The 25,365-nt window shown below is 37.0% G+C and overlaps 4 protein-coding genes across 4 annotated transcripts; 3 read left to right on the top strand and 1 right to left on the bottom strand.

Moving 5' to 3' along the window:
* Positions 1 to 2,430: 2,430 nt before the first annotated feature.
* Positions 2,431 to 4,206, top strand: LOC108858208 (probable pectate lyase 15). The gene is given in 5 exon segments (XM_057010764.1): positions 2,431 to 3,097; positions 3,100 to 3,171; positions 3,266 to 3,369; positions 3,439 to 3,577; positions 3,665 to 4,206. Coding segments are annotated over 5 exon segments (981 nt in total). The 5' UTR covers positions 2,431 to 2,656; the 3' UTR covers positions 3,890 to 4,206.
* Positions 4,207 to 7,739: 3,533 nt separating this feature from the next.
* Positions 7,740 to 8,390, top strand: LOC108837419 (uncharacterized). The gene has a single exon (XM_018610467.1). The coding sequence runs from the start codon at positions 7,740 to 7,742 to the stop codon at positions 8,388 to 8,390; it is 651 nt and encodes a 216-aa protein (XP_018465969.1).
* Positions 8,391 to 14,967: 6,577 nt separating this feature from the next.
* Positions 14,968 to 18,954, top strand: LOC108834180 (LRR receptor-like serine/threonine-protein kinase RGI1). Its single transcript, XM_018607525.2, has 2 exons — positions 14,968 to 18,102; positions 18,315 to 18,954. The coding sequence occupies exons 1-2, from the start codon at positions 15,198 to 15,200 to the stop codon at positions 18,833 to 18,835; spliced, it is 3,426 nt and encodes a 1,141-aa protein (XP_018463027.1). The 5' UTR covers positions 14,968 to 15,197; the 3' UTR covers positions 18,836 to 18,954.
* Positions 18,955 to 19,581: 627 nt separating this feature from the next.
* Positions 19,582 to 25,050, bottom strand: LOC130494844 (uncharacterized). The gene is given in 10 exon segments (XM_056985655.1): positions 19,582 to 19,896; positions 20,900 to 20,972; positions 21,050 to 21,196; positions 21,294 to 21,341; positions 21,422 to 21,745; positions 21,841 to 21,877; positions 21,951 to 22,089; positions 22,172 to 22,267; positions 22,270 to 22,338; positions 23,956 to 25,050. Coding segments are annotated over 10 exon segments (2,175 nt in total). The 3' UTR covers positions 19,582 to 19,749.
* Between the last annotated feature and the right edge of the window lie 315 nt (positions 25,051 to 25,365).

Below are 25,365 nucleotides of genomic sequence, written 5' to 3'. Positions count from 1 at the left end.
GAAGCAACTCAGTATGAAGTTTGAAATGAAGGATCTCGGTCCGGCTAAGAAAATTCTTGGGATTGAGATTAGGAGAGATAGAGCGAATGGGAAGCTATGGTTGTCACAGGAGGGTTACATGGAGAAAGTCCTAGAGACCTACAAGATGGAGCAATCCAAAGATGTTGTAACACCTCTGGGTGCTCATATGAAGTTTCGCTCTGCTACAAAGGAACAGCTGAAGAAGGATGAAGAGTACATGAGAACAGTTCCATATGCAAATGCAGTTGGAAGCTTGATGTACTCCATGATCTGTACAAGACCAGATTTGGCATATACTGTGGGTATCATCAGTAGGTTCATGGGAAATCCTATCAAGGATCATTGGTTAGGAGTTAAATGGATCTTGCGGTACATCAGAGGCTCTATGAAGATAAAGCTCTGCTACAGGAAAGGGTCTGACTTCGTGTTGAAAGGTTACTGCGACTCAGACTATGCGGCGGATCGTGATAAGAGAAGGTCAATCAGTGGAGTAGTATTTACTCTTGGTGGAAACACCATAAGCTGGAGATCAAGGCTACAGAAAGTGGTGACACTCTCCACTACTGAAGCAGAATACTTGGCGATGAATGATGCAGGAAAAGAAGCGCTATGGCTCAAAGGTCTGCTAATGGATTTTGGATATGAACAGAAGTGTGTGGAGATCTTCTGTGACTCTCAGAGTGCGATTGCCTTATCCAAAAATAACGTGTATCATGAAAGAACGAAACACGTTGACACCAAGTATCACAAGATCAGAGAGATCATTGAGAAGGGTCTCTTGAAGGTGACGAAGATATCTACATTGATCAACCCTGCAGATATCGTTACGAAGATTGTACCAGTCAGTAAGTTCAAAGCTGCAATGGACTTGCTGAGGGTCAGAACTGAGTAATCGAACTCAGGCTCCGGGAACTGGAATCCAAGAAACTAGATACTAAGGATCTATCTCAAACTCTCAGGTATAAGCGTCAGTCTCAGTGTTGGTGATCTATCTTTACTAGGTGGAGATTTGTTAAGGAATTAGCAAAGAAGATCAAGACAAGTTCAAAACTAAGCTAGGCGTGGAGAGAAAGCAACTGATGACGAGGCACAACTCACGTGACTTATTGGGATTGAAGGACCACAAGACTAGCTGTTGAGGCTCAGTATGTTAAAGCATATTTTGTCGGCTTCTCTGCAGGGAGTTAACGTTATGCGTCTTTAATGGGTCGTACGGATGGAGCGTGGCCAGCTGGATCATCCGAAGAGCATTAGGTCAAGTGTGAGTGAGTATATATATGTGTCTTAGTTGAGAGAGATAGATGAGAGCAGAAAAGAGAGCATTTTTCAAAGTGTAAACTTGTGAGTGTTCTTTGAGTTTGTAAGCTACGTTAGAATCAAGATAGGTACTGCAAAGACCTTGAGATTCAAATACACTTGTAAACTCTGATCTAGTGGATTCCGGGAGACAGTTCCCGGCCCAGACTAACACCCTCGTTAACGGGTGTAACTGGGTTAACAATCGCTGAGTCTTGCTCTGTTCTTTCTTCTTCACTCTGTTTTTTCATTACTCTGTTTCTCGAACTCTGCTTCATAAACTCTGTTTCTTCATTCAAGCGAGAAAAGGTTGAGTCTTGGTGGGTGTGTGTTGCAACAATAAGGCTAAAGGAAACACCTTTAGGTGATAGTTTCTTCACAGATAGATAGGGTTCCACATAAGAATCTTGTAGTAAAGTTTCCATAATCTGGTCTTTAACGACTTCCTGTGAATCTCAATGGAGTCTTATTATGTGTTCTTGATCAACGCTCACACACAGACATGAGATGAGACACACCCTGCTCTCTCAAATAGGTCGGGTCATTACTTGCGTGTGACAATGTTTTAAATTAGTTTTCTTTTTGGTGATATATATATATATATTTTTTTTTTTTTTGAACACCTTTTGGTGATATATTAATTCCTATGTTTCTATGTTACAATATGTGATATTTAAAAAAAAAAAGTTTATAAGATGTTTCAATATGTAAGATGTTTCACCATCAATTAAAAAATGTGTAACCTATTATATTCTACTATTTTTCATTAATAACTAATTAAGTAGATTTTTAGTTTATTTTTGTAGTAATGTTTTTTTCTAAAAGGTAGATTTTTATAAAACACCAGACATTTCTTCAAAAAGGAAGAATAAATTTATTGGTTGCGTCATTTCTTTTGGGTGGCTTTGTTTTCAGACATGAAGGTGTAGAATTGAATGAACACGCGGTTGCTGATCCAGACCAGGTTGCCAACGAAGTCTCTGCTGCGCTCCTTTATACGTGAGCTTCTTCTTTTATACATGCAAGTGGTGTGTGTGTGCGTGTGTGAATGCATTTATTTCCATCCATTAAGAATTTTCATAAAGTAGTTATTTAACAAAAATGGAACTAGATTGGTCATTCTTGATTCAATGTATAGTGCGTGCGTGCGAATGTGATAATATGATTAGATAGTGGGAAAGGTGAGTTGCTAATTATTGAAATTTACAGGAACGAACAGAATATCACCGAAAGGAGGAAGCTTAGTTTCTTCTCCTGTGGGAATGGCAATCTCATAGACGACTGTTGGCGTTGTGACCCTAACTGGCACAAGAACCGTAAACGCCTCGCCGATTGTGGCATGGGTTTTGGGAGCAACGCCACCGGTGGTCGTGACGGGCGTTTCTACGTCGTCACTGATCCAACCGACGAGGACATGGAGTATCCCAAGCCAGGTACTCTACGCCACGCAGTTATCCAAGTTGAGCCACTGTGGATTATCTTCAAAAGAGATATGGTGATAACGTTGAAACAAGAGCTGATTATGAACAGTTACAAGACCATTGATGCTCGTGGTGCTAACGTTCACATAGCCAATGGTGCTTGCATCACCATTCAGGGTATAACCCACGTCATCGTTCATGGTCTGCACATTCATGATTGTATAAGAACTGGGAATGCAATGGTCAGAAGCTCGCCTTCTCACTATGGAATGAGGAATATGTCTGATGGTGATGCTGTTTCTATATATGCGTCAAGTCATATCTGGATTGACCACAACTCTCTCTCTAAGTGTGCTGATATGGTCTTGTGGATGTTGTCATAGGTTCTACTGCAGTCACAATTTCCAATAACCATCTCACACACCACAATGAGGTTAAACAAAAATACTAAACCTTCTGCTTTTGTGTTTTAGCTTTGGTTATAACTTATAAGTGATTATTATAATCGTACATTGTACTGGAGGCAGGTCATGTTGCTAGGAAACAATGATTTGTACACACAAGACAAGATCATGAAAGTAACTATTGCGTATAACCATTTTGGAGAGGGACTTAGACAGAGAATGCCAAGGTAAAATCTCTACAAACTCACATTGTGTTAAGTGAGGCTGTTATGTGATGTGGTTATTGTAATTTACAGATGTAGGCATGGATACTTCCATGTGGTGAACAACGATTACACGCATTGGGAAATGTACGCTACTGGAGGAAGCGCAAACCCAACTATAAACAGTCAAGGCAATAGATATGCTGCTCCCAAGAACCGCTTTGCAAAGGAGGTTGTTCTCTCGTAACTCCATCTTCTTGTCTTATGCTTCAACAGTAACAAAAAAAGAGATTTAACTCCCAAATATGTAACTGGACAGGTTACGAAGAGGGTGAGGGCCGAGAAAAGTGAGTGGAAGAAGTGGAACTGGAGATCAGAAGGAGACATGCTAGTGAATGGAGCGTTTTTCAGACAATCAGGGGGAGTAGCATCAGCTAGCTATGAAAGTGCCTCGAGCTTAGCAGCTAAACCAGCTTCTATGGTCGACTTAATCACTTCTACTGCAGGTGCACTTGGTTGCCGCAGAGGCAAACCTTGCTACTAATACTGATCTCCTTCTCTCCTAACAAAACCTAACCCCTTTCACACGTACTTTCAAAGGGTGAAAAAACTTTTTTTCCCTTTTATATTTTTCCATGGCAGAGAATTTGGTTAACCTCGTCTTGCTTCTCCTTCACAAAAGAGGCGCAAGGACAAGAAGCGTTGATCAATTCTCTTCGGATTTAGTTAATAGTTGTAGTAAATAAGAATACATTTGCTAGCTAAATGCTTATGTTATGCACATCTAAAAACATAGTAGTTGATTGGATCCATGTCTTATACATTCACAATGTAGCTACTATGTGTTTGCAACTTGATTGAAATGATCTCATAATAGCAAGACACAAGCCTTCTACCCAATTATACTCAGGGCACAGCAAAATTCAAAGTTCTCGCTAAGAAGTTCTAACAAAAAGAATTACTATACTAGCAAAAAATGCAAGATTTTAAAGATTTATCTGTTACAAAAGTCAAGTTTTTACGTGCAAGTTTTGTAATGGAGCCCATATCATTTATTGTTACAGTAGAATTTGTCGAATCCTTTTCCTATATAAGGTGTGTAACTTCTTCATTTGTAAAGTACGAAAGGTATTACATCCTTCGTCTATCTATCTTCTTTGATATATTTCTTTATTCAGTCATTTTATGATATAGTTATACTATAACAATTCTAATATATCATGATATCTTTTATACGTATTATAAATTGAAGCGAAGTAATATAATTATAACACATTATCAGCACGATCACTCTACTATTAAAACTCTTTTTCTTTTGATTATTATGTTCGGAGTGGGGCCTCCATTTATTTGTTACGTTTATGATTACCGGAGTGCGGCTCTGCCGCCCCGTCTCTTATTGTTAATTTTTATAATGGTTGCTTAGGGCACCATAATGGCCGGTATACCGCCTAAACATTTAATTTATCATTTTATAATACATGACCCTGTTATCATAATTTTATAAATCTGATCACCTTAATATTTTCACTTTAAACCTGTTAGATAATTTTATCACCATATATAACTAAATATATTTAGTTGTTAAAATATATATATTCACCTATATTTATATTTAAACCGATAAATTCTATAATTGTTCACTATTGATCTCTGATTAGTTTTTACTTTATGCTTTTACTTCCAACGATCGTATGTAAATTTAAAATTATAATAATAATAATAAAAAAAAAATTTACTTTTTTAAACGGCTAGTTAACGGCTAATGAATAGTATTTTTCATCTATAAATACAACTCATTTTTACTTCATTCTCACATCCAAAACATTTCATCTTCTCTTAAATATTTTCAAATCGCTCTCTTCCGATTTTCGTTGCAAAAGGAAAAAAATGATTCGATTGATGATTCGAGTGTTTTTAGTTTTATGTGCGATTTTTATTTTTTCGTCTATGTATTTTATTTTTGTTGAAGGATCCACTCATGAATATTTTGGCATTAACATCGGATTATGTTTGTTAGCATTATTTTTACTAGTAATTGCATGTACTATCAATGTAATCGGTTCCATATAAAATTAATGAAATTCTAATGAAATTTATTATTTTGTGTCTTAGAAAATCAATGGCAAACATGGAGAAAATCCAATTTCCCGCTCTAGACATCACGGGCACCAACTACATTTCATGGGTTACAAATGTCGAACTTCATCTTGAATCTCTTGGTTTATCTGAGACCATTGAAGAGGATAATACTTCAACACCCCAAGACAAGGCGAAATCGGTGATCTTCCTTAGAAGACACCTTGATGAAAGTATTATTTATGACTATGCCAACATGAGAGATCCTAAAGAGCTATGGAAGTCTCTAAAAGATCGTTTTGATCATCAGAAAGACATAACACTTCCACTACAAGAATTTGTTAATATAGCTACCGATTAATTTGTTGCTATTAGACATAATCCGTAGCTAGAATTAAGAAGGCGACGGATAGCGACGGATTGATTCCTTGGCCTCAGCACCGACGCTAAACTCAATCTGTCGCCAATCTGTAACAAAACAGCGACAAACTAGCTAAAGCAATTTCCGTAGCTAAAAGCAACAACATAGCTAGGATTTGTTCCTTTGCTAATTAGTGACAATTTAGCTAATGAATTTCTGTAGCTATGTGGCTAAAGAAAAATTTGATTTTTTAAAAAAAAAATCAAATTATAAATTAAATCAAATTTTAAATAAAATAAATTAAAACAAAATTAATCTGAGAGCTGAATTATGAAATTAAATGTGATTTATTAAAATTTCTTTACAGAATTAAACCAAACATTTAAAAAAAAAACTAAACAGAAGCAAAAGAAAACACTAAACCGAAAACAAATTAAACCTAAACCAAAATCTAGATCTAAACGTCGTCATCATCATCAGCCGCACCACCATGAAGCTTTGTCTTCACTCTTCGGAGAGCAGGAGCGGGTATCACCACTACCGCACCACCGCGATGTAGCTCCTCTGTGTTCAAGCTCACGACCACCAACTCTGCTCACGACAACCCTTCCTTGACCAAAATTATAACAAAATCACAGAGAGAGAGCTTGACTGGCGAGCTTCACAGCCAAGAGGGGCTGAGAAGAACTTGATGACCGGTGACGTCTTCGTATCTGCCGCGCCACCTCCGCCGAGCTTCCGCTTCACCGTCTCCGCTTCCTTTGAAGTCGAAGAATGAGAAAGATCTTCGGTGGTGCCGACGGCGACGAGCTATAGCGTCGTCGAGGTCTGGTGCAACGAAGAGGAAGAAGATAAGATCTGTAGTTTTATTTGTCAAATAGATTATAGATCTGTAATGTTAAGAAAGAGCGAGATGAGAGGAAGAAACATTCAGGCTCTGCTCTGTCGGAATGGTGAAGATAATAAAAAAATAAGAAACTCTCTGTGAGATATGTTAAGAGATTGACAAAAAGAGGAAGAGTAGAAGCAAGAATAAAAGAAATCTGGACCATTGACTAAAACATATCAACGGCAGATATGTCAATCCGTGTGACTTCAGAACTGGCCAATGAGAAGATTGACCAATAGAAAGAGAGAAATGAACAGATTGACCAATAGAAAGAGAGCATGAGAATCGGTGGAAGGAAGAAAAAGGAGAGAAAGAAAAACGAAAAAATTGATTTTTGTCTCTTGGATCAAAATCTCATCCAAGGGTCAGAGTTCAATATTTTAAAATTTACATTTAAAATCAGAGTTTAACATTTTAGAATTAGTGCATAGGGTTTGATATTTAAATACAAGTAATGAGTTAATGAGTTTGGATTTTCAAAAGAAATTTTAAAAATTGTAAAAGTGTTGGATAACAATTCAAGATATATTGGAGTGTATAGAGTTTGGGGTTTGGGGTTTAAAATTTAGGGTATAGATGCATTTGTAGTTTAAGGCTAAAGTGTTTGAAGATTGGGTTTGAAAATTTGGGGTTCATTGTTTAGATTTCAGGGGTTGAAGATGATACACACAAAGTTGTAGGTTTAGATTAAAGTATATAAATTTTGGGATTTAGGGTTTAGATTTTAGGTTATAGGGTTTAGTGATAATACATATGTTTTGTTATTTAATCATTGATAATTAAGTATAATAATTATAGAGACAACTTATCTCTAGCCAAGACGTTGCTATCTAGCTACAGAGATCAATAGAATTCATCTCTAGCCATATAGTTACGAATTGCTACGGTTAGCTACAAATTTTGCTACGAAAACGAAATTATGTATTTTGTCGCTATTTTTGTCGCTAATATATTTAGCTACGGAAATGTCTTCGCCAGCCCGTAGCTGATTTAGTGAATTCTTGTAGTGTTCCACTTGCTCGAGATGAATGGCAGAGTCTGAGGTTCCAAGATTTCGACAAAGTGATGAATTACAATTCTGCTGTGTTAGGAATTGTGGCTAAATTGAGATACTGTGGTGATACGATCACCGAGTCTCAAATGCTTGAGAAGACATACACCACATTCCACAAGAGCCACATCACCCTGCAACAACAATATAGGTTGCGGGGATATACCAAATTTTCGGATTTGATTGTGGCACTTCTCATAGCAGAAAAGAACAACGAGCTTCTGATCAAGAATCACATGACTCGTCCAACTGGTTCCAAAGCGTTTCCCGAAGCAAACACATTAGATGCGAAGAAACCAGCAAAGGAAAATAAGGCTTTTCGCGGTCGCGGACGTGGTCGTCAAAACTACCGTGGACGTGGACGAAAGTACAATCCACAAGATAGGAAGTCATTCCAGTGGGTCCGCTCTGAACAATCTCCTAAAGGAAAAGAACAACAAGGAAGTACCTCCCAGAAGCGAGAAGACGCTTGTTTCAGATGCGGTACTAAGGGACATTGGTCTCGTATATGCCGTACCCATGCACACCTTTGTGATCTGTACAAGAAGTCCGTCAAAGGGAAAGAAAAGGAGGTAAACTTTGCGGAACATTCTGAGGGTACAACGCACCTCGATGCGTCTGACTTTGTGAATGATTTCGAGGAGACCGCTATCACGGAAGCTTAAGTGCCCATCATGTGACTCTTGAAATTCCACAATTATACCATAAATAATTATTTCTTGTGGAAGATTAATGTATAATTATTGTGTGTTTTTCACCTACTTATGCATAATTGTTGTGTGTTTAATGTTTACCAATAATGTGTAATATTTTATGAATAATATTATCTTATTTATGTTAATTCTTTTGTTGTCTCAGAAATGGACATTACAAATGGAACATCAACCAATGTCAACGCTAGAGATATTTGTATACCAGATAGTGGAACAACGCACACTATTCTGAAACACAGAAAATACTTTTCTGAACTAAAACCGACTAATATCACTGTTAACACAATATCAGGTCCTGCAGATTTGATTGAAGGGATTGGTAAAGCCCATTTCGCATTACCTAATGGGACGATATTCTCGATAAAGGATGCACTCTTTTCTCCAAATTCTAAAAGGAATTTGTTGAGTTTTAAAGACATATATCTCCAAGGATTTGATACTCAGTCTGCAACTGAGGATGGAAAGAAATATATGTATATTACTCATGAGAAATTGAGAAAACAAAAAGTGTTGGAAAAACTACTAAAACTCCCTTCTGGTCTGCATCATACATCTATAAGTGCCATTGAATCACATTTTGTGATTAAAGAAAACTCTAACGATTTTACACTATGGCATGATCGTCTTGGTCACCCAGGCACCACAATGATGCGAAAAATCATTGAGAACTCACATGGTCATTCACTGAAACCCCAAGAAGTATATCAGGGGAATAAAATGACATGTACGGCGTGTTCTCTTGGAAAATTAATTACAAGACCATCGCCAACTAAAATAGATAAAGAGTTACCAAAATTCCTTGAACTAATTCAAGGGGATATTTGTGGACCTATACATCCACCTTGTGGACCATTCTATTATTTTATGGTAATGATCGACGCGTTGAGTAGATGGTCACACGTTTGTCTACTGTCCTCTCGAAATGTGGCATTTGCGAGATTTTTATCTCAGATAATCAAACTAAGAGCTCAGTTTCTTGATTATCCAATAAAGAGAGTTAGACTAGACAACGCTGGTGAATTCACTTCCCAAGCATTCAATGACTATTGTTTGGTAACTGGAATTGATGTTGAACATCCTTTTGCTCATGTTCATACACAAAACGGTTTGGCTGAATCATTAATTAAGCGTCTGCAACTAATTGCAAGACCGTTGATTATAAAATCAAAACTCCCAACTTCTGTATGGGGACATGCTATTTTGCATGCAGAAGCACTGATTCGGGTGAGACCAAGTGCATATCACAAATACTCTCCAATACAATTAGCATTTGGACGAGAACCGAATATTTCCCATCTAAGAATTTTTGGTTGCGCTGTCTATGTGCCAATTGCACCTCCCCAGCGCACAAAGATGGGACCTCAAAGGAGATTGGAGATATATGTTGGTTGTGATTCTCCATCAATTATAAGATACCTAGAACCGCAAACTGGTGACGTATTTACGGCACGTTTTGCTGATTGCCACTTTGATGAAAAAGTATTCCCAATTCTAGCGGGAGAAAATAAACAAGTAGGAAAGGACATCAAGTGGTGTGTACCATCTTTACTACACCTTGATCCTCCTACAAAACAATCAGAACTAGAAGTCCGTCGAATCATGCATTTACAAAACATCGCAAACCAACTACCTGATGCTTTTGCAGACACCAAATCGGTTACCAAATCACATATACCGGCTGCAAATGCTCCTGCTCATATAGAAATGCCACATGAACGTGGAGTAGAAGATAATACACGAGAATCTAAAATATGCTTGAAGCGTGGTAGACCGGTTGGGTCTAAGGATAAGAATCCTAGAAAACGGAAGGAGATGGAAAAACAAAGTCCTTCCAACCATGGAGAAAAGTTGGATGAAATACACCATGAGGATGGTGACAATATTGAACATCAGGATTCTGAAGAAAATCATGAGATTTCTATTAATTACATCCATAATAGAAAAATATGGAATCGAAACAAAGTGAATGGTATTGATGATTTTTTCTCATACTTTGTTTCAAAAGAGATAAATGAAGAAAGTGATGATCCAGAACCAAAATCTATCTCGGAATGTCAAAAGAGACATGACTGGACAAAATGGAAAGATGCAATACAAGTCGAACTTAATTCGCTTAACAAACGAGAAGTATTTGGACCCATTGTGATCACATCTGAAGCTGTGAAGCCAGTTGGATACAAATGGGTTTTCGTTCGGAAAAGAAATGAGAAAAACGAAGTAACGAGATACAAGGCTCGTCTTGTAGCTCAAGGGTTTTCTCAAAGACCTGGGATCGATTACGAAGAAACATATTCTCCTGTTATGGATGCAATCACATTTAGATTTTTGATGAGTCTTGCGGCTAATCAAAACCTAGAGATGCGTCTAATGGATGTTGTTACAGCATATCTATATGGATCCCTGGACACTGATATTTATATGAGAATCCCTGAAGGATTTAAAATGCCAGAACCATTAAGTTCTAAATCTAAGGAGTTATGTGCAATAAAATTGCAAAGATCATTATATGGCCTAAAACAATCTGGACGTATGTGGTATAATCGTCTCAGTAAGCATTTAACTAAAGAAGGGTATATAAATAGTCCTATATGCCCTTGTGTTTACATCAAGAAAACATCTTCTGGATTTGTAATAATTGCCGTATATGTCGATGATCTAAATATTATTGGGACCCAAGGAGAAATACGACAGGCATCTGAGTATTTAAAAGGGGAATTTGAGATGAAAGATCTCGGACAGACAAAGTATTGTCTTGGTTTACAAATTGAACATACTCAAAAGGGTATATTTGTACACCAATCTACTTACACGAAAAGAGTGCTGAAACGATTCAACATGGACAAAGCAACTCCTTTAAGCACCCCTATGGTCGTTAGGTCACTCAATGTTGAAAATGATCCTTTCCGACCACATGAAGAAAATGAAGAGATACTTGGTCCTGAAGTGCCGTATCTAAGTGCAATAGGAGCACTTATGTATCTTGCAAACTGTACTCGGCCTGATATATCATTTGCTGTCAATCTTTTGGCAAGATTCAGTGCATCTCCCACACAAAGACATTGGAATGGGATCAAACATATCTTTAGGGTTATTTTATCCTAACAATTCAAACGGAGAAATGGTTGGTTTTGCAGATGCAGGGTATTTATCTGATCCCCATAAAGCTTGATCACAAACTGGCTACGTTTTCACAGTTGGAGGAACTGCTATATCATGGCGCTCCCAGAAACAAACACTTGTAGCCACTTCCTCGAACCATGCTGAAATAATTGCTCTACACGAAGCAAGTAGAGAATGTGTTTGGCTCAGATCAATAAGTCAACACATACTTTCAAGTAGTGGGATCAACGCCAATTCAGAACCGACTATTTTATATGAAGACAATGCAGCATGTGTCACTCAAACGAAGGAAGGATACATCAAAAGTGACAGAACCAAACATATTCCACCAAAGTTCTTCTCATACACCCAAGAACTTGAGAAAAATAAAGAAATTGAAGTTAAGTATGTTCGGTCTTGTGATAATGCTGCAGACCTTTTTACAAAGTCACTACCTACTACGACATTCAGAAAACATGTTCACAACATTGGTATGCGTCATCAACAAAGCCTGTAACAATCGTCCATTCAAGGGGGAACTTCTATAGTTGTACTCTTTTTACCTTACTATGTTTTTCTCAATGAGTTTTCCAAGAAAAGGTTTTTAACGAGGCAACACAAGATGCAATATAGAAGACACTAATGATACTGGTCTCCAAGGAGGAGTGTTACAAAAGTCAAGTTTTTACGTGCAAGTTTTGTAATGGAGCCCATATCATTTATTGTTACAGTAGAATTTGTCGAAACCTTTTCCTATATAAGGTGTGTAACTTCTTCATTTGTAAAGTACGAAAGGTATTACATCCTTCGTCTATCTATCTTCTTTGATATATTTCTTTATTCAGTCATTTTATGATATAGTTATACTATAACAATTCTAATATATCATGATATCTTTTATACGTATTATAAATTGAAGCGAAGTAATATAATTATAACATTATCTACCTCAACTTAATATACTGTATTCTGGCTTATTAGACTAGTAGGCTTGAAACATTCTAATGCGGGCCTTTCATCAGCCCATTGTATACACTTAGGTCCATGTGAATAATTCAATATTTGTATATTTATCTTCTCTTACGATAAACTACGAGCATTTGAATCCAAAGTTTGGTTGGTTGATTCCTTAAAATTTAATTTAATAGGCGTCGTTTTTCAAAATACTATAACAGTTTTTATATAATCTTAAACAGAAAGTTAAGTATAATCTGTAATTACTTAAGTGGTAACGTTAAAAAGAAAAGAACATTTTGGGAAAATAAACAAAAACATGGAGAGATTCCACAGAAGAGACTCCCGAGGCAAAGACCCTTGAAACAAGGCACTACTTCTTCTTTCTTTATTTCTAAAACTGCGCCGTTTAACTTTTGTTTTCCTTCTTCCTCGCCCCTTGCAGTCACTTTCTCCTTTATTTTCTTTGTTTACTTGTAATAATGGCCCATGGTGCGCTAATTATTTATGTACTTACCTTAATTTATTTAATCTTTTCAAAAGTGTACTAATATAGAAAGGACTTAAATGTCTGTCATTGCCGGTTAATAAAACATAGTATAACTCATCTACGCTAAAGAACCAAAGTTCACACTTCGCATATACACTTGCATATTTTCTTTGGAAAACAACCACATACGTAAATAAACTGTTTTTCTCAAAAGAATGTAAATAAACAACTAAAAGAAGTAAGACCCAAAAATATTATAGTACCATAAATAATAAACGAAGCAAAGCAATGTTCATCTGGTGTAGTAAAATAGTTGCGAAATATCATTTTGGTATGCATATTATTATGCAATGTAAATGGGAATTAAAGAAAAAAGATTAAAAAGGTAAAAGAGAAGTTATAATAGTGAGAGTAGGTGAGAATGAGTGAAGCTCGTTGTGCTCACGTGAGGCAACCTCAAAACCAGGGATTGTTGTTTTGTCCTCTCCAACCTAAACCTAAACCCACCCATCCTTTGCTCTCTTTCAATTTCTTTATGAACCCACAAGTGTAAAGAACTAAAAGATGCTAAACTCACTTTCGTTTAAAATGATGCTAACCCAAGGTCCATATTTATTTCCCACATTTTGTGAAAAGTAATGCCACACTTATTCTTGAGATTTTGATTATATAGAACTTGCTTAATCTATAAATATATATACACAAACATTTATTACTTTGAGTATGTTATTTATATTCTCTTTTTACCTTTTTAAATACCCTTCAGTAATTGCTATAACTTTTTTTATATTGAATAGATTAATGGAATGTAGAAAGAAAATAAATAGAAGTCAATCTACATCCTATGTATAATAATATGAATAGAAAATATGATGATATAAACTCGGAATGTAACAATAGTGTAATATTTTTGGGTTTCTATTTTTCATTTGTATTTGAATATGTACGATTGTTTATTAAGGGTACATTATATACCCTTGTATAAATAACCAATTAACTTTTAGAAATGGGAAATGCATTGGATCTAGCAAAGTGTTCAAGTCTAGTCCTCTTATTTCAAAGGATTCTCATTTTATTTATTATAACATAAACTAAACTAGTTTGTGAACAGACGATGAAGACACAACCAAAAACGTTACTATCTAGATTTTAGGTGTATGTGCATAAATGGAGTGACGTTATAGTCTGTTTTTTTCTGGACTTGGATTGACTTGATACTTAATTTCTAAAATCTATATACTGAAGAAAGTAATATAGTTTTTAGTAGATATATAACACTAATACATTAACTTCAAACTTGATTTCATGTAAAGTAAGTCAGTAACTACTGATCTTAACTTCAAAGTCAGTAACCAAGTGCTCGTAGCTTGGTGGTAAAGGAGGTACAGCTGTACTGCCCGCCACCCGGGTTCAAGCTTTGGCCACAACGGATTTAACATCCCTTCCGTTGAAGCGCTGGACCCCCTTCGGAAAGATAGCTGGGAATGTGGCTGCTCAGATACCAGAGTTATCAAAAAAAAAGTTTGTGTGTATGGTATTCTGTATATTGACCCTATCTCTTAAGAATATATCTTGTTGTTAACTTCAAATTTTTATATTATGATATTCTGACTCGCAGTCAGTCAACAAGATAACAATTATCAGAGGCAGTGAGCTAGTAGAGTAGTATTAAAATATACGTAATAGTAAAATAACACAGGGAATAACCACTTACTTGGGGATTGAGCAAGTGCACTCGTTAACTCCAACAGTAAAATGGAGTATCTAATTATCTATTCATAAATAACAAAGCATAATCAGATGGAGGTAAGGTAATGGGTTCAGTAACACAAAACTGTATAACGATACAAAACAAAAATGAATACTAGTTCTGTATGGGTAATAAATAAAAAACTAATTAGCATTAAAATATGTTAAAAAGATATAGATAGGGGAGGGGGCATCATATAGGTGAGGTGGCAAAGAGGTGAGGGGTGGTGCAGTTTTGTTGATCTCAAGGCATTGTGTTTCCCCATTTTCCTTTGTACTCTTTCTCCTCTCTTAAATAAAAACACCCAAGTATAAGAAACAACTTAAACCCTCTCTCTGTCTTCTCTTCCCAAGCTTGAGTTTAAACCAAGCAAGAACCAGATTTCAAGAGAGCACAGAGATAGAGAGAAGAAGAGAGGCACCAAACCCTAAATGGGTCTAACCCCGAGATTTTAAACTCTTCTTTTATGATTTTGAGGCAAATGTCTCTCCCTACCTTAATCTCTTCTTCTTCTTCATTTCTCCTCTTCTTCTTCTTCATCTTCTGCTTATCTCTCTCTAACGCAGAGCAAAACCCGGAAGCGTCCATCCTCTACTCATGGCTTCACTCTTCTCCTCTCACACCTTCCTCTCTTTCTCTCTTCAACTGGAACTCAGCCGACAACACTCCTTGCAACAACTGGACTTTCATCACATGCTCACCTCAAGGCTTCGTCACCGACATCGACATTCAAGCCGTTCAAGTCGAGCTACCCTTACCCAAGAATCTCCCGGACCTTCGTTCTCTCCAGAAACTCACTATCTCCGGCGCTAACATCACCGGAACTATACCCGAGAGTCTCGGCGACTGTCTCGCCCTCACGGTTCTCGACCTTAGCTCCAACAGCTTAGTGGGTGACATTCCTTGGAGCTTAAGCAAGCTTCGTAACCTAGAAACCCTAATACTCAACTCAAACCAGCTCACCGGAAGAATCCCACCGGAGATCAGCAAATGTTCCAAACTCAAGAACTTAATCCTCTTCGATAATCTCCTCACCGGAGGCATCCCGTCGGAGCTAGGCTTCCTCTCTGGTCTCGAAGAGATAAGAATCGGAGGAAACAAAGAAATCTCCGGCAAGATCCCACCGGAGATCGGAGACTGTTCTAATCTAAAAGTTCTCGGCTTAGCCGAGACGAGCGTCTCCGGAGACTTACCTTCCTCTTTAGGTAACCTCAAGAAGCTGCAAACACTCTCCATATACACTACGAAGATAAGCGGAGAGATACCTTCAGAGCTAGGCAACTGCTCTGAGCTAGTGGAGATCTTCTTGTACGAGAACAGCTTGTCCGGCTCGATCCCTCGAGAGATATCAAAGCTCGCGAAGCTCGAACAGCTCTTCCTATGGCAGAACAGTCTCGTCGGTGGTATCCCCGAAGATATAGGAAACTGCAGTAACCTCAAGATGATAGACTTGTCTCTAAACCTCCTCTCCGGTTCGATCCCTGTCTCCATCGGCCGTTTGTCTTTTCTCGAGGAGTTTATGATCAGCGACAACAACTTCTCCGGTTCGATACCGACGACGATCTCCAACTGCTCGAGTCTTGTTCAGTTACAGCTCGACAAGAACCAGATCTCCGGTCTGATACCGACCGAGATCGGAACGCTCACGAAGCTTACTCTGTTTTTCGCTTGGTCTAACCAGCTAGAAGGAAGCATCCCTCCCGGTTTAGCAGACTGTACCGATCTCCAAGCGTTGGATTTATCGCGTAATGCCTTAACCGGAACAATCCCTTCCGGTTTGTTCATGCTGAGGAACCTCACGAAGCTTCTCTTGATCTCCAACTCTCTCTCTGGTTCCATACCTCAAGAGATTGGTAACTGCAGCTCTCTCGTGAGGTTGAGGTTAGGTTTCAACAGGATCACTGGAGAGATACCTTCTGGTATTGGGTCTCTCAAGAAACTAAACTTTCTCGACTTGTCGAGCAATAGGCTGCACGGGAAGGTTCCTGACGAGATAGGAAGCTGCTCGGAGCTGCAGATGATTGATCTTAGTAACAACTCTCTTCAAGGCTCCTTGCCCAACACGGTTTCTTCTCTATCCGGTTTACAGGTTCTTGATGTTTCGGGGAACCGGATTTCAGGCAAGATTCCCGCGAGTTTGGGGAGGCTTGTGTCGTTGAACAAACTGATCTTGGGGAAGAACTTGTTCTCCGGATCGATCCCTGGTTCTCTAGGTATGTGTTCGGGGTTACAGCTTCTTGATCTCGGAAGCAACGAGCTCTCCGGTGAGATTCCTTCAGAGCTTGGAGATATCGAGAATCTTGAAATCGCTTTGAACTTGAGTGGTAACAGACTCACTGGGAAGATACCTTCCAAGTTTGCGTCTCTCAACAAGCTCTCGATTCTTGATATCTCTCACAACATGCTCGAAGGAGATCTTGCTCCGCTTGCTAACATCGAGAATCTCGTCTCTCTCAACATCTCTTACAATAGCTTCTCTGGTTACCTTCCCGACAACAAGCTTTTCAGACAGTTACCTCCTCAAGATCTCGAAGGAAACAAGAAACTCTGTTCTAAATCGAGTCAAGATTCTTGTTTTCTCACTTACGGCAATAGCAACGGACTTGCGGATGATGATAAGGAAACTTCTCGTGCAAGAAACCTCAGGTTAGCGCTCGCGCTTTTGATCTCACTGACGGTTGTACTGATGATTCTTGGCGCGGTTGCGGTGATCCGAGCGAGGAGGAACAACGAGAACGAGAGAGATTCGGAGCTTGGAGAAACATATAAATGGCAGTTCACACCGTTTCAGAAGCTCAACTTCTCGGTAGATCAGATCATTAGATGTTTGGTTGAACCTAACGTGATCGGTAAGGGATGTTCAGGCGTAGTGTACCGCGCTGACGTGGACAACGGCGATGTTATAGCCGTGAAGAAGCTTTGGCCAGCGATGGTTAACGGTGGTAACGACGAGAAGCCAGATAAAAACGTGAGAGATTCGTTTTCGGCAGAAGTTAAGACACTTGGGACGATCAGACACAAGAACATTGTTAGGTTTCTTGGTTGTTGTTGGAACCGGAACACAAGGCTTCTGATGTATGATTACATGCCTAATGGGAGCTTAGGGAGTTTGCTACACGAGAGACGAGGCTCTGCGCTTGATTGGGATCTTAGGTACAGAATCTTGCTCGGTGCGGCTCAAGGTTTAGCTTATCTACACCATGATTGCCTCCCACCCATTGTTCATCGCGATATCAAGGCCAATAACATTTTGATCGGTCTTGATTTTGAACCGTACATTGCCGATTTCGGTTTAGCTAAGCTTGTTGATGAAGGTGACATTGGCCGGTGCTCTAATACCGTCGCTGGATCATATGGTTACATTGCTCCAGGTATGTCTATGTACTTTACGTCCGATCTTGAAACATTGACTTTGACCTCGAAAGTTATATCTAGACAAATATTATTATGGACAAAATATTTTATTAATATTTTTAGTAAATGTATAAGGTCTCCAATAACAATACTAGCATATTAACGTTTGGTTAGAACTTAGAAGTATCATAAACATGTTCTCATAAACGTGGTGTGTGTGTTTCTGTAGAGTATGGTTATAGCATGAAGATTACAGAGAAGAGTGATGTTTACAGCTACGGCGTGGTGGTTCTTGAAGTGTTGACTGGGAAACAACCTATAGATCCGACGGTACCCGAAGGGCTTCACTTGGTGGATTGGGTGAGGCAGAATAGAGGCAGCCTTGAAGTTCTTGACTCGAGTTTGAGGTCAAGAACCGAGGCTGAAGCCGATGAGATGATGCAAGTGTTGGGCACTGCTTTGCTTTGTGTGAACGCATCGCCTGACGAGAGACCCACCATGAAAGATGTTGCGGCTATGCTCAAGGAGATCAAGCAAGAGCGTGAAGAGTACGCTAAAGTTGACTTGCTTCTCAAGAAATCTCCACCACCGACAACAACAAAAGGGCAGGAAGAAGGTAGTAAGAATGAGATGACGGTGGCCGTAGCTTCGTCTTCTAAAGAGATGAGACGAGAAGAGAGAATAGTGAGGAGTAACAATACGAGTTTCTCGGCTTCTTCTCTGCTTTACTCTTCTTCTTCGATTGAGTGATATACTGATATATATATTTATAGTTTGAGAGTTCCGTGAGAAAAAAGCTTTTGTGTGCTGTTTCAGAAATGTTCCTTCTTTTTATTTTCATTTACTTATCATTTTAAGTCTTTCAGATGTGATGTAAAAAGAGCAAGAATATAATGAGAAATGTGACTCAGTAATCTTATGGAATTGTGATTAGCAAAAGGTGAAATAAATTGTGCCTTATTAAGGGCTTTTAAAATCAATAAGTTCTTTAGTTATCTCTCCAGGGTTATTGGTTTTCGGTATAGAATGTAGAAGAACCAAATCAAAACTGGTTCTTGTTCTATTTTCTTTGAGAACTATAGAATGGTACATCCCACGCCTTTTGTCTTGGAAGAAGATGGGGGTGCCTCAAAAAACTGAAAGTCAACGAAGGGTAAGTATTTCAGTAAGTTGGTCTATGTGGCTTTGACAATTGGCAACAGACTACTGAAAGTACTGTTTCGTTTCTATTCGCTCAGGCTCTGTTATTCAAACAAAGCGTTTAGGAACTTCAAATTAAAGTCATTGTTTTTTTTTAACCTAATTAAAGTCATTTTTAAAGTCAAAACAAATAAAGTGATTTGTTTCAACGTATCAAAAACAATTGTTCTTTTCTCGTTAGCTAACCAATCGTAGTTTTCAAAAGGAAATAACGAATGCAGCCAACTTCACATTTGAATCTTGTAAACAAAAGCCAAAAAAGCAACTTCAAAAATTCTGTAAACAATCAACCTCAAAATCTCTTTAAAAAAAGATACAAGTCTTCAAACAACAATATCTTAGCATAAATAGGAATTTAAACTAAACATAAAACAAAAGAGGTTCACTGAAGATTAATACACAACTACTGACAATTGGAAGACCGGATAATCGTTGACATAAAAAAAAAGAAGACCGGATAATCACTAGTCTTCTTCCATTGGAACTTGTGGCATGTCAAACCAGTCTTCTTTGATCGGCTTGTTGTTGATCGTTGAAGCTGAATGTGAATTATCCTCCATCTCTCCACGGTTTCTGCTACTAACAAGCTCTCTCACAATTTCAGGAGTAATCTGCATTAATTGTAAATGCGTCTTAAATATATATATACTAGATTTTGACCCGCGCTTTTAAAGCGCGGGTTTATTTTCCTTTATTTTTTTTTAAATTGACAAATATTTAATAAGTGTCATATTTTCATATATTTGTTTTTTTATAAAAGACTTAAGCTTTTTATCTTTCTTTATCGTGTTTCATTTTAAATGAGTATAGGCCTAATCACAATATCCGGACCCGAAGAACCAACCCAAAACCGACCCAAAAATCAGGGTCCCGAACCCGATCAGACCCGGGGTAAATATCCGAATGAATTCTAAATTGCTATATCCGAAGAACCGATCCGAACCCGATCCGAACCGAGAACCAAATGAGTACCCGAAGATACCCGAAATGTGAATATATATCTAAAAATATATGTTATAATTATATTTATAATTATTTTAATATTTTAAATTAATATCATAAGTTAACTATAGTAGTCATTTTTAGTACTTTTGAGTATTTTTGGATAAAATATGATAGTTTGGATAAAAGTTTATCCAAAAAAACTGTATAGAATGAATATTTTTGGTTACTTTTGGTTACTTTTGAGTAATTTGGATACAAAAAATTGAACTGAATCGGATACTTTGGTTACTCTGAGTATAAATAACCGAACCCGTTTTAGATATTTTGGTTATTTGGTTATTTTTCAGATTCTTATGCATGAGAACCGAACCCACCGGATCCGGAAAGATCCGACTCGAACTCAATCCAAAAAAAAATAAAAATTGAATCTGATTTGTTAATCGGCCCAAATGGCCCAAAAGAGATGATGTGGGCAATGGGCTGGATTTAAAAAAAAGATCCAATATAGATTTGTTATTAATATTACTTGATTGCCCTTAATGAAATATGCAATGTTATTAAAGAAAGGGGTATTTTTAGTAAAAAAGCCAATAGGATCCTGCTTTAATAGTATAGATATATAAAAAAGAGAGGAACATATTTTGATTAGACAAGAGAAAGTGGTCATACTAGCTCGTGATTTTGCTTCTCGAGTAGACTTGTGAGACTCTTTTTATCTTCCTTTCTTAGTTCGTTCTTGTACCTGCAAAAGAAGAGGTTAACACTTGCACAAAAGCAGACTTAATGTGCCTGATATGAACAACTCTTCTTATTCCTTACCGTTGCACAAAGGCGAGAAGAGTTTGGTGCCAAATGACCGGCATAACTTTTGTCTCCTTACGAAACCTCAAGAAGTGAGCAGCGACCGCATCAATGGCCAGATGAGCCAGCGCATATTTCTTCTCTAGGATAGTTTTCATGAAGTAACTACACACCCACAAACAAAAACACAATGTAACCGAATAAGGGCACAAGGTATGAACACCTACATTATGTAGGTCTAAGGTAAAGGCTGCATTTTTACCTTCTTGTGCCAAGAAACTCCATCTCCGCCAAACATACCAAGGCGGCACTGCAGTTCATGTGCATGAATACTTTTGTTTTATGTGCTCAACAATTTGGCAAAAATATATAAAGGTAAATCGTTGTTACCTTGAAAAACTTTCAGGAATAGAAAACTTGTGTATTATACTCCCTATAATTACAGCTTCGGAGATAGTGCATGTTCCAGACTAACAAAAATATGCAAGTTGATTTACAGAAAAGTCACAAAAGGAGAAGGAGAAAAGAAAAAGAAAAAACACACACCTTACATAGGGGAAGGTAAACATGTTGGTAGCCTTGTACATTGCATTTGGGGACCAACTCTCTGGTTGAGTCAACTTTAATAAACTTTCCCAATTTTCAAGTCTAGCAAGATGGTAAAGAGCTTTCGGCATTTTACCCTGTGTGTATAGACTCATAAACTCTCCCAGCCTGCAATAGTTTATATCAGAGACTGTTATTGTAAGATGGTGCAATTTGTAAAAAGTGATTTTGTTCAAAGAGAGAGGTAAAAAGAGAGGCGTTACTTTCTATAGTAGTCAGTTTCTGAAACACAAGCTGAGCCTACGAGTGAAAATTAGCAAGTTAAATATACAGAAAAAAAGCAAAGACTTTCGTATAGTTAACAAGCAAAAACCTGTAGCAGCAATATGGTTTTCTTCCTCAAGCGAACAAGTAATAGCATCAGAGAGACGTTTTGCTATTGAAGCCCCATCCTCGTGAAAGAAGGCATCTAATAATAACTTCTCTTCGTTTTGGCTACAGGTCATATCCTCCTTTAAGAATTTTATCAATAAGAATCTCAATCAAATAACCTTACATATATAAACACAAACGATTGAGAAGAAAGAATCTCACATGGTAATCAAGTTGGCTCTGGATCTCATCATCATCAATAACATCTTCCAACTCATACAAAGGTTGCTTGAAGAAGGCGCTCATGGCCCATGAGTCATGGGGGCGTTTTCTTCATCCTCAACTTCCTTTTGCTGCGCATACGCTTCCTTCAGGATCTTCTCGGTTAGCTAAACAAAACAAACCAATATTTTAGAGAAACCCTATCAATCAAAAAGAAAGAATCCAAAACTTCTCACCTTCCGGAGATTGCCTTAAAGTTCCTTTTTGTCGCCATTGGAAACTGTCGAACAAGGGCAGTGAGAATCACCTTATGTCTCTTTCGCGCAGACCTAGTAGCCTTATTGTCGTGGCTATTTTACCCGGTGTTCTAAAAAGCTGTTTAGCGATTGGTTGAACTGCTTTTAGGTTTTAGAAGACCGTAACAATTATTTTCTAGACAATTACAATATTATAATAATAAATAACAAAACATTTATAAATTACAATAATAATATATTATAATATAAATTTTTATGAAATAAAAAATATAAATTTATAGATAATAATATTTAATATAAAATATTAGATATGTTTAATATATAGTTATAATTTATAAATGGTTATTTGCAAAATTGATTCAAAACTCAAAATCAAGCACAAAACTAACCTATGATTATTTGGAAATTTTATATGTCATATTCATCTTACAAGTTCAGATTATTCACGAAAATGTCATTATTATTATTTTTTCGAAAATGACATTTTTACTATCTCAACCTCATCATATCTCGAATTATTTACAAAATTGTCATTGCCATCAATACACTAACCACCATGAACAACCAATTTGAAGCTTTTGCACCTCAAATCAATTTACATTCCTTCTTTTCAATTTTTATGAACAAAAACAACATATCTTTCACTTTCTCTTCATATTCATCCAAAAATCCCAACTCAAAATTATTTTTCTTTAACCAATTTTTTTAAATTCCAAATATGTTTATATATTTATGTATTTATAAATTTATTTTATTTGTTTTTAAGGGATGCTAAAAATTTTGAATTAGAAAAAATTATGACCCACTTCTATATTATTTTAATTAGAAAATTAAAATTTATATCAAAATATTTTATTATAACTATAAATTTTTATTTTCAATATAAATTTATGTTTAAATATTATAAATATATAATTTAGTATAAATAAAAAACTAAAAACATAAAATAAATACCCGCCCGATTAGACGTGTCAATATCTAGTTGATATTGCATTAATTGAAATAAACTGTTCATGTAAGTAACTATGCTTCACAATAACAACGAAGACAAAATTATAGGTGTTGTGGAATTTTACTAGACAAACTTTTGAGAGATAGTTAAAGAGTAATGTATGTTTATGTATGCTCTCAGATTACAAGTTACTCATCTGATACTTTTTACAGCTCTAGGGAATTAAGCTGAAAGTGTAAATGAAAATAAACAATTTCTGATTTTACTTGTCATCGTTCTTGAGCTATCAAACTAGAACAGTCAGTCAGTTAAAAAAAAAAAACTAGAACAGTTAGCAGATTGTCTAGAAGAAATACAGGTTTAAGCGAGGTACGTACGTAGTGACCTTGGTTGATACCTTTGACATGCTTTTGTTAAAATTTAACTTTTATAATTCATAAACTTTCTACATAGTTTCATATATTAAAATTTAAAACAAAAAATGAAAAAATTAACATAATATATAGTTTCATGTACTGAAACAAAATGAAATTATAAATTATAGATTTTTTTTTCTTTTTTTTTTATCTTGGGACCTTGTGTAGTGGATATATGAAATCTGATACAAATGTGTGTTGTTTCTCACCTTGACCTTGTGCAGTGGAATCTCTTTGCTTTGCAGTGTTGTCTTCCATGACTTGCTTCAAGCAAGACTTTTTTTTTGCTCGAGCAACTGTGAGCTTATTCAGTTCCTGCTTCAACCGGGGTAAGATCTCAGGTAAAGCCTTCCTGTAGTCTTGTCTCATACGTTCAAACACATCACCATGACACAGCTCTTTGATGCAATTGTAGAACATTACTCCAAGGTCTTTCACTCTCATCTCTCCCTTTATAACTTTCTCCGCGTTCTCCACTGCACTTCTCATACATTCCATCAACCTATCAGCCTCAATCATCTCTTCTTCGCAACTAGCCATTGCTTTTTCGTACTTTGTTAGCTTCTTATTTTTGAACGCATAAAATTTCACCAGAGAGACTTTGTTGTTCAGTACTTTGTTCTTGACAGGATACTGTTCTTCCTCGGGGATAAGCTTATAGTTCGGTGTCCCTCTGTTTAACCGCATATACCTTCTACGTTTCTTCATCAGACTCCTCCTAATCTGTTTAACAGAGTGCAAGTTGCTTCCATTATTTTCCTCGTGGTTCATCTTTAAGATCACATTGGTAACGTATTTCTCAGACTCTCGGTCCTCAGAAACGTCTTCTTTATTAGGCTTTTCATCTACCTTAACCCTAACTCCAACATCGGCTCTAATCTTTAGGTCACCATGATGAATAAAATAATTTTCAGAGCTCTCATCTAATTTAGACCTAGTTCCAACATGGGCTCCTGTCTTTAGATTACCATGATGAATAGGATACTCTTTTAAGCTGTCATCTACTTTAGGGCTAACAGAAAAAACATGGTGTTCTCGGATTTCACCGTCTTCAACATGCTGGTGTTGTGTCTTTGCATGATTCTCGAACAAAAGTTCAATAGAGTTACGGAACTCGGTATGTTCGGTTTTCTTGTTATTAAAATTTTCCATCAAGGAACGTAACGTTTCCATTCCCCGGGGACCAAGTTTTCCTGTGACATCCTCACATAACTTTTTGAGTGACTCAAGGTCACCCTCACCCGTGGACCCCATCGCTTATTTTCCCTACCTTTCTCTCTCTCTCTCTCTTATTTTTTGAGTCGTTGCTACCCGCAGAAAAGCCTGAAAAAACTCCTACAAAATATTTGATCAAAAAAAAAAAAACTCCTACAAAATATATACAGCAAAATAGTTTGCCCAAAAAAATATATACTGTATACAGCAAAATAGTAAAAGGGAAAATTCCTAATCAGGATAGTGTTTGGAATAGTCTTTCCTTTTCTTTTTTTTTTTGAAACTTATCTTTCCTTATCTTAAACGTGTGTATCTTCATTTATGGATTTTCAGTTAAAAAGTTGGCTTCGTCTC

This window comes from Raphanus sativus, chromosome 5, assembly GCF_000801105.2.
Source record: "Raphanus sativus cultivar WK10039 chromosome 5, ASM80110v3, whole genome shotgun sequence".
NCBI classification, from domain to species: Eukaryota; Viridiplantae; Streptophyta; class Magnoliopsida; order Brassicales; family Brassicaceae; genus Raphanus; species Raphanus sativus.
This window is presented reverse-complemented; position numbering and strand designations above follow the sequence as displayed.

Excerpts from the sequence above, each read along its gene's own strand:
- LOC108837419 (XM_018610467.1), top strand. The coding sequence starts at position 7,740 with ATGAATTACAATTCTGCTGTGTTAGGAATTGTGGCTAAATTGAGATAC.
- LOC108834180 (XM_018607525.2), top strand. The coding sequence starts at position 15,198 with ATGATTTTGAGGCAAATGTCTCTCCCTACCTTAATCTCTTCTTCTTCT. Across the intron at positions 18,103-18,314 it reads ATATGGTTACATTGCTCCAG|AGTATGGTTATAGCATGAAG; the intron begins GTATGTCTATGT and ends GTGTTTCTGTAG.